This window comes from Nyctereutes procyonoides, unplaced genomic scaffold (assembly GCF_905146905.1).
Source record: "Nyctereutes procyonoides isolate TBG_1078 unplaced genomic scaffold, NYPRO_anot_genome, whole genome shotgun sequence".
Taxonomy (NCBI): Eukaryota; Metazoa; Chordata; class Mammalia; order Carnivora; family Canidae; genus Nyctereutes; species Nyctereutes procyonoides.
The window spans coordinates 602,084-616,020 of NW_026575044.1; the positions used below are offsets into that span (position 1 = coordinate 602,084).

General features: G+C 37.8%; 1 protein-coding gene across 1 annotated transcript in view; it reads right to left on the reverse strand.

Annotated features, from left to right (window-relative positions):
• Window positions 1–1,222: 1,222 nt before the first annotated feature.
• The window catches only part of MROH9 (maestro heat like repeat family member 9), a 152,029-nt gene continuing 139,314 nt past the window's right edge, over window positions 1,223–13,937 (reverse strand). The window contains exons 17-21 of the mRNA XM_055324332.1: window positions 12,722–12,874; window positions 12,508–12,624; window positions 11,809–11,911; window positions 3,215–3,277; window positions 1,223–1,648 (exon numbers count right to left, since the gene is read on the reverse strand). Coding sequence (XP_055180307.1) covers window positions 1,371–1,648; window positions 3,215–3,277; window positions 11,809–11,911; window positions 12,508–12,624; window positions 12,722–12,874 — 714 coding nt within the window. The 3' untranslated portion in view covers window positions 1,223–1,370. The remainder of the gene's footprint in view (window positions 1,649–3,214; window positions 3,278–11,808; window positions 11,912–12,507; window positions 12,625–12,721; window positions 12,875–13,937) is intronic.

Sequence of the window (13,937 nt, forward strand, 5' to 3'; positions counted from 1 at the left end):
TCACTATAGGCTGGTAAATACAATGAAAGCTACACAGAACATTAAGGCAAAAAATAGGAGCAACACTCACCTACTTGATCAAAGGGTCTGGAAAATGCATCCCAGATACATGAGACAAGGATCAACTAGAGAGGCAGAATCAGGGATTTGACTGCAAGCAATTGCAGCCTAAGTAGTATCTGCAAGGCTGTTGTCTTCACATTGGTGCTGGAGCTTGAAGTCTGTAGGGCATGCAGTTGGTAAAGGAAGGGGAATGCAAAGTGGGGATAGGAGAGGACAGGATAGAGCCCACAATCTTGGAACTGTGTTAATCTCCTATGGCCTTTACCATTGATGGTGTTGATGATGTGCGTTTCTCATAGGAGAAGCTGGTATCCTTTGTCAACAGAACTAAAACTACTGGCTCAGAAGTCAGAGGAGCTAAAGGAGGACCCCAGGGCAGATGCAGTGGTTGCTGCCCTACACCAGCGAGGTGGGCCCGCAGAGAAGTGAACACACACATGCAATGCAAGTTGACGCATTAAAAAGACACAACACTTGAATCATTGGGGGCTTTCATCTAACTACAACTAATTTCCTGTGACTGGAGGAGTTGATGTTAGTGAGGGAGAGCAGGCTGAGAGGAGGTTATGATGAGAGGAGTGAAAGATGAGCCTAAGCCACAGGTCAAGCAAGATCACTGAGGACTTTCTGATGGGTCAGGACAGTGTTAGACTAGATCCTGAGGGCAATGGGTCACCACTATGACAAGTTACCCAATTTTTATTTCAAAAAGTTTAAAGTGATTAGCACGGGATCATCTTCCCTTCAGGCCTCAGGACTCCCTGTTTTTGCCTTGCCCACCTGTGTCCATGACAAAGTCTCCAGTTTCCCCTCAACACTTTTCTTGCCTCAGTGACTCCACCTGGAATACATTTCCCTCCTCCTTCCATTCAAGTTCTATTTCTTCCTTTGTGAATACTACTCTAGGCAGTATTTGTCCCAGCAGGAGGGAAATAGCCACACTGTGTGTCACTAGACTGTGGCCTGATAACAGGAACCTTGTTTATATTATCCAAATGTCCCCACTGCCTAGCATAGTACCAGTGTTCAATAGATGCTTACTGATTGGATCTAAATCCAAGCCCTTCTCATCAAACACTTTGCTTATATACTTTTTTCAATTTTATTAGTGGGTTTGATGAAGTAAGTCCTCTGATCACTGTCAAATATAGAAAGGCAATGGATTTCTATATTTGAATAGAGAATTCAGTGACAGGAAAGGCTTTTAGCACCCTTCAGAAAAGCATGTGCATATAGACTCAAGTTATCAAGAGGGAAAGGAAAATCATTTCTCTTCTGAAATATGCTTCAAGTCAGAGAATAACTTCTCATTCTTTACCAAATAAGTCATAATTCACATCTGGAAGGAGTTCCTTGTCATTCTTGGTTTCCTTAATCTTCAGAGGACTGTCTGCCAGGTTGTCAGGCCAGTTATAGTTATAAAGAGGCTTCACTTTTTTTATGTATATAAGGTTAAATACTCTTCGGAAGATTTGTTTAAAATTTGAGGAGGTCAATTTATGGGATATTTCCTTAAAGACTCTGTAGGTAATTTCTGCTAACTCCCTGATCACAGGGTCTTCATCTCGAAGCACTGGGTCAATAGCTGTAAGAGCAGAAAGGTCTTTAGTTCGAGACATCTCTCTCCTGGTCTAGAAGCTCTAATCCTGAACAGTACTACAACCTTTCAGAGTCTCTCCTTCTCTTCTCTTGACCCCCCCAATTTTCATTATTTTGACTAGAAGCATCCAGGAAGTTTTATCCACTATCCCCACCAGACCTTGATAAAAACAAAAACAAAAACAAAAACAAAACAACACAAAACAAAACAGGAATACTCACAAAATATTTAACAAATACCTATCATGTGCTGAGTAAATATATATAATACATATATTATATCATATATATATACTCATGAAGAGGTTCAATAGTGCTCATAATAATGAAAAAAAGTTGGAATCAGTCTCAATGTTCAGCAACAGGGAACCATGTAAAAATTAGGCATATCATAAAATTAAATAGCACACATGTTAACATGAACCCATGTCTCTTGGCATGAACATATATGAAGAAGTGAAAGAGTTATACAACACTTATGATAGTTAAAAAATAAACATCTAATAGCTTTTATTCTTTAAATATATCTGAGATAATAGATATACCAAAATGCTAATATCATTCTATGCAGTTATGGGGCTTGTGGGAGTTATTTTCTTCTTAACAAAAAGAAATAGAGAGAGGAAATCAGGACACATGTGGTAAAGAGAGAGGAAAAGGAGAAGGAAGTGAAGGAGGAGAGAAAGAAGAAAAAGATTCTGAGGAACATGGAGGCAGAATTTCTGTGCTTAGCGTATGCAGGCAGTCAATAAGTATGTATCAAATAAACGAGTGAATGGGTGAGTTAGCAAGTGGAAAAGGAAAGAGGATAATGATGTGTCAGTGTAGGTTCATCAGTTGTAACAAACATGCCATGGTGGGGAGGTGTGTATGTGGGGGCAGAAGGCATCTGGGAAATCTGTGTACCTTCCTCTCAGTTTTGCTCTAAATCTAAACCTGCTCCAAAAAATAAAGTCTATGACACACACACATGAAAATGAAGGAAGGAAGGCTGCTACCATTTACTACCTCACTTGTCTGATCCTGGGGAGGATATAGAGGCTAAGAGAGAGATGCCAAAGATTCAGACATTTTGAGAGCAAACATTTTCCTTCTTTCATTCCCTCTGGTGCAAGTGTGCATTGCTGTCCTCTAAAATTCTCTGAGGGAAGGGACTTTGCTTTATTTGCTGCTATATGCTCCACAGCTGGAATAGTGCTGTCACATAGTAGATGCCAGAAAAATATTTGTTGGATAGGTGAATGAGTGAATAAATCTTCAACTCTGTAGTTTTTAAAGGTTCTAGGATCATAGTTAGGTCTCAAATAATGAGAGGGATAGTTAGATTTAAGTGCACACATAAACAGAAAGGAAGGGAAGAAAAGGAAAGGGAAAGGAACCAGGGAGGGAAAAGAAGAAAAGATGCCCTCTAACCTAGTCCTTCCATTGATTCACCCTTACTCTCCTCTTCCCATCCCTCATACCATTACAGAACATATATGTGAACTGAATCACAAATAGTGAATTCACTTAGATTTATATATACAGATTTCACCATAACGTCAACACTTACCATCAAGCATGACTTCAATGTCTTCTTTGAGCAGTAAATGACTGCCTAATTTTGTCAAGTACCCTGTGCACAAAGTAAAAATAAAGTTACCCCAAAATACATTATGAAAATGCATCCTCTGTCTGGCTCCCTTTATAGCTTTCTCCAAAGCAAAGCATCTCTAGATTATCCTTAATACATCTTTCAGTGCTATCAAATAATTATTATTTAATGAAACTCTTTATTGGGATATATTTATGTGAATAAATGTGCACAAATCATAATTAGTCTAGTCTCTTGTCTGTTTTTATATTGAGTTGTCTTTTATTTATACATATGTAGGCATTTTTATTCAGGATACTAATCATACTAATCTTTTTTTAATGTTACATGACATAAATATCTCCTTCTACTTCGGGGCTAAACTTTTCCATTTGTATTTTTTCTAATATATTATATATATTATATTATTATATATATATATATATAACAGAAGCTCTAATTTTAATGCAGTCCATTCACCATCTCTTTATTTAGGGTTAGTGAATTTTGGAGTCTGGATAGGAAATCTTTGCTGTTTCAAGGTTATATTGATGTTCTACCTATATTTTCCTCTAGAAGCTTTATTGTTTTACCTTTCACTCATTGGGACTGTAGACTTGTAATTATGCTGCATAAAGTAGGAGTCAATATTTTTTATATACCTGTGTAATTAACCCAGTACCACTAAAAGAAAATCCATCCTTTCCCTACTGCTGTGCAGAGTCACTTATAAGTTGTGTGGGGGTCAGTGTTCTGGCTTCATTCTATCATCTTTGTCAATTTGATGAATGGAAACATTTCATCATTTCAATGTGCATCACTTTTTTGGATAAGTTATGAAAATTTCACTTTTCTGAGCCAAATAATTTTTATCATGTTCAGCGTCCATATTTCTAACGAGTTGTCTTTTCTTATGATTGTATAGAATCTTTGGACAGGAAGAACCACCCTTCATTTGTGGTGTCATAAGTATTTCATCTCAGTTTGGTTTTTCACTCTGTTTATAGTGGTTTTGCCCTGTAGAAATATTTACTTTTTTCATAGATGGTCAATCTTTTCTCCTGGTTCCTAGATTTGACTTTTACCTTGGAAAGATCTACCCACTACATTATTTTTTAAAAAAGATTTTATTTGTTTATTCATGAGGGACACAGAGAGAGGCGGAGACATAGGCAGAGGGAGAAACAGGCTCTCTGTGAGTAGCCTGATATGGGACTCAATCCCAGGACCCTGAGATCACGACCTAAGCCAAAGGCAGATGCTCAATCACTGGGCCACCCAGGTGCCCCTCACTGCATGATTACAAAGCAAATTCTCCCATACTATTCTAATTTTGCTTGTCATTATTATGGTTTTATTTTCAACATTTGAGCCTTTGACTATCTCAAATTTATTTAAAGTAAGAAGTAAGTTAGGAATAAAATAAATTTTTAAAATTCCAGATGGTTCACCAGGTGTCCCCAAGCTGTATAAGGAATATTCTATATTTTCATCGTTGAAGCCAATGATTCATTTTAAAGTATTGCATGTTTTTATGGTTATTTCTGGATGGTATTTTGTTCTATTTGTTTTTCTATTCATTCCCTGTGATTTTAAGCACCGTAGCTATATTAATAACTGATACAGCTAGTCCTCTCTGTCTCTGTCTCTTCTTTTTGTCAGAATTTACCAGATATTCTTGTGTGTTAAATTCTACATTAATTTTAGAATCAATATGTCACTTTTGAGAAAAGAAAGCCCTACTGATATTTATTTATTTATTTATTTATTTATGATTTTATTTATTTGAGAGAGAGAGAGAGGGAGGAAGAGAGAGAGAGAGCACAGAGGGAGAAGGAGAAGCAGACTCCTCGCTGTGCAGGGATTTCCCCTGGCAGGGCTCAATCCCAGGACCCTGAGATCAAGACCTGAGCTGAAGGCAGATGCTTAACCAACTGAGCCACCCAGGCACCCGCTATTGATGTTTTAATTGGCATTTTATTCTGTGCATAGATTCCATGTACATTTTAAATTTTGATTCTTTCTTTCCCCAAAATATTTACACCTTTCTATTTATTCAATCTTATTCGTGTCTTTCAGTAGTATTTGCAAGTTTTTATTTCATAGAAATATTGTGTATATTTTAGTTTCTTTCTGAATCTCCCTTCCTTCCTTCAGTCCGTCCATATTTCTTCCTTCCTTGCTCATCTCCCTACCTCCCCCTGGGACTCTTTCTTTCTTGCCTTCTTTCCTTTCACCCTGCTTCCCTTCCTTTCTTCTTCTTTCCTCTCTCCCCTTTTCTTTCTACTTAGGATTTTGTAGACACAAGTCTACTGTATTTTAGGGTTGAATACTGAAGATTTACTAATGACAGATTTACTATTTTGTGATTTATAGGTGACTTTTTTGTCTTCCCAAAATGCTCATTCATTCATTATTGTGAAGTTCCATAACTTTATTAGGAAATGTCTTAAAGTTGTATTCTGTATAAAATGTTTCTTGAAAAATTATTTACCACTTCAGTGTATTTAATCAAGTCTTTTTTTATTTCTTAAATTATATTTGAATCCTTTTTCTGTTCTAATAATTTTTCTCCTTCCAGGATATCATTTATGTGTATTTGCATTTCTTTTTGTTTTAAAGATTTTATTTATTTATTCATGAGAGACACAGAGAGAGAGATAGAGGCAGAGACCTAGACAGAGGGAGAAGCAGGCTCCATGCAAGAAGCCCGATGTGGGACTCAATCCAGGGACTCCAGGATCATGCCCCGGGCTGAAGGCAGATGCTCAGCTGCTGAGCCACCCAGGCATCCCTATGCATTTCTTTTTAATTTAAATTCAAGTTAGCATATAATGTAGTGTTTCAGGAGTAGAATTTAATGATTCATCACTTATATATAAACACCCTGTGGTCATTACAAGTGTCCTCTTTAATGCCCATCACCCAGTTACCCCTTGCTCCCACCCATCTCCTCTCCAGCAACCCTCAGTTTGTTTCCTATATTTAAGAATCTCTTATGATTTGTCTTCCTCTCTGTTTTTATCTATTTTATTTTTCCTTCCCTTGCCTTATGTTCATCTGTTTTGTTTCTTAAATTCCATGAGTGGAATTTCATTTTTAATACAAAAATCATAATCATATGATATTTGCCTTTATCTGACTTACTTTGCTTAGCATAATACACTCTAGTTCCATCCACATTGTAGTAAATAGCAAGATTTCATTCTTTTTGATCACTAAGTAGTATTCCATTGCATATATAAAAATATTTTATTATATATTTTACATATTTATATACTTTATTTTTTATATTTTATACATACTTTATTTTATATATTATATATAATATATATACACACACACATATATATAAAATCTTTATCCATTCATCAATTGATGGACATTTGGGCTCTTTCCGTAATTTGACTATTGTTGATAGTGCTACTATAAACATTGGGATTCATGTGCCCTTGAATCACCATTTTTGTATCCTTTGGATAAATACCTCATAGTGCAATTGCTGTGTCATAGGGTAGATAAGTTTTTAACTTTTTGAGTAACCTCCATATTGTTTTTCAGAGTAGCTGCATCATTTTGCATTCCCACCAACAGTACAAAAGAGTTCCCTTTTTTCCACATCCTGTTGTTTCCTGAGTTGTTAGTTTTAGCCATTCTGACAGGTGTGAGGTGGTATCTCATTATGGTTTTTATTTCTATTTCCCTCATGATGACTCATGTCTTTTATTTATCTTACATATCTTTTACTGTCCCTTAATTTTTCAAACTGTTTTTGCTGGTTTTCATTCCCTTTGCTAGCATTTCTCAGCCCTGTACCCCTTGTCTTTTACTAGGTTATCAACAATATATATTTTCTCTTTTGCTGGTCATAGTGTACTTTTTAACAACGCTTACATATTTTTTTTTATACTTCCCCTCATACTTGGAAAACTTATTTTTCCTGAGCTACCATTATCCCATCATATATTTGTGTGTGTTTGTAACTATATCTTAGATCTTTATATAAAAAATTTTTTGAAAAAAAATTTTTTTGGATTCATGGAAATATACATTAGGATTTTTATCTGATCTGTAGAAACATTTTCTAAACTTTCTTTTTTCTTTTTTCCTCCACTTCCTCCCTGAAAATATCTCTGTAGAAAGAAAATGCTTTTTTTTTTTCTTTATGTCAAACAGAGAAAGAGAAAGGCAGAGTCACAAGCAGAGGGAGAAGCAGGCTCCATGCAGGGAGCCTGACAAGGGACTTGATCCCAGGTCTCCAGGATCACACCCCGGGCCGAAGGTGGTGCCAAACCACTCGGCCACCAGGGTTGCCCAGATAATGCTTTTTTAAATTACTTATTTTTGGGTCTTGCAATATTATAGACAGAGGAGTGTTTGTGGAAAGTTCAGGGTAGGATCCAGGAGATCAGGAACTCTTTCTGGTTTGAAATAAAGCTCTTATGACACAGGGTTTTCTGTATGTTGTGTTCCCTTACTTCTCTAAGATCAACATAGATGAGGAGCTGTAGTGATGATCATAGTTTAGTTTGTCTTCTACCTAGACTTACAGACTCCTCTCTATAATACAACATGACTGTATTTCCTCAGTTCTTGGTGGCCCTGCCACTCCATAATGCCAAATAGGGTCAAAGAAAGGGTCACTATCAAATTGGGAATCACTTCCTGTAATTCCAAATAAAGATTTATTAATTTTGATCTTTATGGTGAGAATCTAATGGGAAAAAAACGTTCTGGTCAGGTTTGCTCAAGATCAAAAACTTTAGTTGTCTTCTGTTGGAATAATCCTGCATTTCCCTTCCCTACAACATTTAAAAAAACTGTTGGATTTGTTAGCATTTCCTCAAGTGTTGTAGTTTGTGGTTACAGACGTCCATATTTTATTAAAGATGGTATTTGTATTTTTCATATTCTTATTTTTGGGATAGTGATTTTTAAGCAGTGAAGGGAGATAATTTTTTTTTATAAATTAATTTTTATTGGTGTTCAATTTACCAACATACAGAATAACACCCAGTGCTCATCCTGTCAAGTGTCCCCCTCAGTGCCCGCCACCCATTCACCCCCACCCCCCGCCCTCCTCCCGCTCCACCACCCCTAGTTCACTTCCCAGAGTTAGAAGTCTTTATGTTCTGTCTCCCTTTCTGATATTTCTCACACATTTCTTCTCCCTTCCCTTATATTCCCTTTCACTATTATTCATATTCCCCAAATGAATGAGAACATACACTGTTTGTCCTTCTCCAATTGACTTATTTCACTCAGCATAATACCCTCCAGTTCCATCCACGTTGAAGCAAATGGTGGGTATTTGTCGTTTCTAATGGCTGAGTAATATTCCATTGTATACATAAACCACATCTTCTTTATCCATTCATCTTTCGATGGGCACCGAGGCTCCTTCCACAGTTTGGCTATTGTGGACATGGCTGCTAGAAACATCGGGGTGCAGGTGTCCCGGCGTTTCATTGCATCTGAATCTTTGGGGTAAATCCCTAACAGTGCAATTGCTGGGTCATAGGGCAGGTCTATTTTTAACTCTTTGAGGAACCTCCACACAGTTTTCCAGAGTGGCTGCACCAGTTCACATTCCCACCAACAGTGTAAGAGGGTTCCCTTTTCTCCGCATCCTCTCCAACATTTGTGGTTTCCTGCCTTATTAATTTTCCCCATTCTCACTGGTGTGAGGTGGTATCTCATTGTGGTTTTGATCTGTATTTCCCTGATGGCAAGTGATGCAGAGCATTTTCTCATATGCATGTTGGCCATGTCTATGTCTTCCTCTGTGAGATTTCTCTTCATGTCTTTTGCCCATTTCATGATTGGATTGTTTGTTTCTTTGGTGTTGAGTTTAATAAGTTCTTTATAGATCTTGGAAACTAGCCCTTTATCTGATATGTTATTTGCAAATATCTTCTCCCATTCTGTAGGTTGTCTTTGAGTTTTGTTGACTGTATCCTTTGCTGTGTAAAAGCTTCTTATCTTGATGAAGTCCCAATAGTTCATTTTTGCTTTTGTTTCTTTTGCTTTCGTGGTTGTATCTTGCAAGAAGTTACTGTGGCCAAGTTCAAAAAGGGTATTGCCTGTGTTCTCCTCTAGGATTTTGATGGAATCTTGTCTCACATTTAGATCTTTCATCCATTTTGAGTTTATCTTTGTGTATGGTGCAAGAGAGTGGTCTAGTTTCATTCTTCTGCATGTGGATGTCCAATTTTCCCAGCACCATTTATTGAAGAGACTGTCTTTCTTCCAATGGAGAGTCTTTCCTCCTTTATCGAATATTAGTTGACCATAAAGTTCAGGGTCCACTTCTGGGTTCTCTATTCTGTTCCATTGATCTATGTGTCTGTTTTTGTGCCAGTACCACACTGTCTTGATGACCACAGCTTTGTAGTACAACCTGAAATCTGGCATTGTTATGCCCCCAGATATGGTTTTCTTTTTTAAAATTCCCCTGGCTGTTCGGGGTCTTTTCTGATTCCACACAAATCTTAAAATAATTTGTTCTAAGTCTCTGAAGAAAGTCCATGGTATTTTGATAGGGATTGCATTATATGTGTAAATTGCCCTGGGTAACATTGACATTTTCACAATATTAATTCTGCCAATCCATGAGCATGGAATATTTTTCCATCTCTTTGTGTCTTCCTCAATTTCTTTCAGAAGTGTTCTATAGTTTTTAGGGTATATTTTGAGAACCATTTGAATGGTAAATGGTTCTCCAAGCTTTTATTTTCAGGTTGTAGGTGTCCTTCTGTCTAAAATGAGTCTCTTGTAGACAGCAAATAGATGGGTCCTGCTTTTTTATCCAGTCTGAAACCCTGCGCCTTTTGATGGGGTCATTCAGCCCATTCACGTTCAGAGTTACTATTGACAGATATGAGTTTAGTGTCATCATGATATCTATTTAGTCCTTGTTTTTGTGGATTGTTCCACTGAACTTCTTCTTAAAGGGGAGTTTTAAGAGTCCCCCTTAAAATTTCTTGCAGAGCTGGTTTGGAGGTCACATATTCTTTCAGTTCCTGCCTGTCTTGGAAGCTCTTTATCTCTCCTTCCATTTTGAATGAGAGCCTTGCTGGATAAAGTATTCTTGGTTGCATGTTCTTCTCATTTAGGACCCTGAATATATCCTGCCAGCCCTTTCTGGCCTGCCACGTCTCTGTGGAGAGGTCTGCTGTTACCCTAATATTCCTCCCCATGAAAGTCAGGGACTTCTTGTTTCTTGCTGCTTTAAGGATCTTCTCTTTATCTTTGGAATTTGCAAGCTTCACTATTAGATGTCGAGGTGTTGAACGGTTTTTATTGATTTTAGGGGGGGATCTCTCTATTTCCTGGATCTGAATGCCTGTTTCCCTTTCCAGATTGGGAAAGTTTTCAGCTAGGATTTGTTCAAATACATATTCTGGCCCTCTGTCCCTTTCGGCGCCCTCGGGAACCCCAATTAAGCGTAGGTTTTTCTTCCTCAGACTGTCATTTATTTCCCTTAATCTGTCTTCATGGTCCCTTAATTGATTGTCTCTTTTTTCCTCAGTTTCCCTCTTTGCCATTAACTTGTCTTCTATGTCACTCACTCGTTCTTCCACCTCGTTAACCCTCGTCGTTAGGACTTCTAGTTTGGATTGCATCTCATTCAATTGATTTTTAATTTCTGCCTGATTGGATCTAAATTCTGCAGTCATGAAGTCTCGTGAGTCCTTAATGCTTTTTTCTAGAGCCACCAGTAGCTGTAGAATAGTGCTTCTGAATTGGCTTACTGACATTGAAGTGTAATCCAGATTTTGTAACTCTGTGGGAGAGAGGACTGTTTCTGATTCTTTCTTTTGAAGTGAGGTTTTCCTTCTAGTCATTTTGCTCAGTGCAGAGTGGCCAAAAACAAGTTGTATTGGAACACGGGGGAGTATCACTGGTCCGTCCAGCTGGTCTTCTGGGGGAGGGGCCTGCTGTGCTGATTTTCAGGTGTAAGCACTTGGGGGAGCTGCTCTGCCCCTGCCTGCTGCCGGGCTCAGTGGGGGTTGTTTACCCCATGAGGCCCCAGGAGGAACAACCCCAGTGGCTGCGGCAGCTCTGGAAGCCTGGATTCAGCCTCCGCAGGAACTACGGGGCTCTCCGTCTGCAGGGCCTGGAGGCTCCGGGGCGGGGCCGCAGATCTGCTCAGCTCGGGGCAGGAGTGTCCTTGCTGTCCTGGGCCCTCCCGGCCTCTGCCTGTCCCGGGGGAGGCCAGATCCTGGGCTGTGTCCCGGCGCCCTGTGCTCCGGGGACTGCGCTGTTGGATTCGCGCTCCTGCCCCGCAGCCCGAAGGGAGATAGTTAGTAATAGCTTGCCACTATCTTAAAATTTGAGATTCATCCTGTTGGATACACTTTGTATAATAATTTTATCACACAGCAATACTCACTGCATTATAAAATAGAACTTTGTTCTAATCACATGCATTAACTTCTATTCATAGATATCATCCTGGTAGGTGCTGTCCATCATAAAGAAAATTTTTATTTTTTAAGAAAGACTTTCAGCTGCTACCCCATTCTGTACCTTTTAAGGAAATTAGACAATGAGAATTGAATTTTCCTTACCTATTAAAATAACTGATGCTCTTCTCAGATATATTCGGGAGCTTCTCAGGAATCCCAAGGTATCAGATATCAAATTTGTAATGTAGCTTTCATGAGAAATAAGCTGAGAATAAAATGAGAGAAAATACAAATAAAATGAGGGAAAATGAGGGAATTATTGGAAAACGCACATTTGCTCCCTCTGGAGAAGCTTCCAGAAAAAAGAGCTTGGTTGCTTATACCAAATCAGGACCAATTTAAAACTAGGGGATAGAAATTTCTTTACTTTTTTTTTGTTGATGTTATTCAGTTGATTATATGATTCCCAAGCCCAACTTTGTTTTTCCAACCTTTATTTAGCATTCCTCCATTCCCAATTGTCTATCACTGCAGTTCATACTAGTTTCAGAAATGGTGGGCAAAGTAATCCCAGTTTTGCTTTTGGTGATCTGAAATGCTGTTCCTACCTTTATAAGCATCCATACATCAAAGCAGGTGAGTTGTAGAAAGAAAATTAGAAATGATCAATGTCAGAGAAGAGGAAGTAGAAAATTCAATTTTTTTCGGGTCTTAAGCCCTAACTGTAATTACTAACATGTTATCTTCACAGTCCTTCTCTGGGATCCACTCTTGTCCCTGCCAAACCTTTTCATCCCTTGGGATCTCCTTTAGAACTATTTCTGTAACTCTTATGGTAGTAAGCACTGCGGGGTTACTTACGAGATTGTTACAGATGTTGAGCACCACCAGCTCAAAATTGCAATGTTTGTCCTTGAGCAAATACACTGTTGACCAATTTAATTCTGAGGCACAGATTTTCAATGTGTATTTACATGCCTGTGAAGTAGAAAAAGATAACTGAGGATCTGTCCATCTGATGTTACATAAAACACTGCAGTTTTCTGCAAAACTAAGACAAGATTGCAGGACTCACTTTAGCTACTCTTATCTCTGTGTCCTCCAAAAACAGGATCAGAGGCACCAAGCCTCCAGGAACCATATCATTCAGTATCCATGGGTACTGACTCATATCCTTGAGTAATTCACCAAAGTGGTAAATGGCCATACTCCGAATGCCTCCATTACTCTAGAATATGCACACAGAAAAAGGCTTCATTGGAAGATATCATGAGAGTTTTTTTCTTTATGCAGTGGGAAATCTGTATCTCATTTTTGTGTATATGTTTAAATATATTTACATGTACATATATATATATTCCATGTAGATATATGTACATACATATATATTATTATTATTATCATCTATTTTTATAAAAGATTCACCTTGGTCTAAGCAGTCAGCTCTTTATTAAAAAAATAAAGATGTGCTTACCAAAATTCAGAATGTGTTATAAAAATTCCCCGTGAACAGTGTTTCTTAATTTAAGAAGGCAGTATTTAATAATGTTCTAAAAATATAAACTGGGATAATCCATATATCTTGGAAGTAATTTCTATAAAGGTACTTAAAGTATGGTAATATGGTGTATTCAAATACTGGAGGTCTTTGCAGACTGCCATTGAATACCAATGGGAGCTCTTTATATACTGGCATAGAACCAGGTTTCTAAGAGCTTGCTTATGTTAGATAGGAAAGTTATGGGATTATAAAGAGCTAGAAGAGAAAAATTGGAAGTTAGAGATTAATTTTTAAAAATATAATACGACTCTTTAGTTTTTAGGAAATGTTCATGGGTTCATTAAATTTTTTCCCTTTTTGTTCGCAGGAATATATCAGATATATTCCCAACAAAATACAAATGGCTAATATACTTTCTTATGTCCCCTGGGAAGGGACATAAGAAAGTATATCAAAGTGGATCAAAGTGAAAACCTAAAGCAGTCATCATCAAATCACGTCCTAGGCACTGGAAAGCTGATGTAAATGAGCAAAGCTGGCATTTAAACAAAGCATGGAAATGAGGGAGGCTAAGACAAAGGAAAGCTCTGACCTCTCTCAGAGAAGGCACCCAGTTCCTGCAGATTGTTGCCAAGTAGGTTTGTGGGCTCCAATATTCTCAAACCTTCTGGAATTTCATTTACAATTCAGATTTCTGTGAGAAATCTTTCAGTTTAAAAATATTGGACTTATATTATTTGAGAGTCAAACTTATGACACCTGCAAGATGCATTCATCTGTGAGCTGTTTG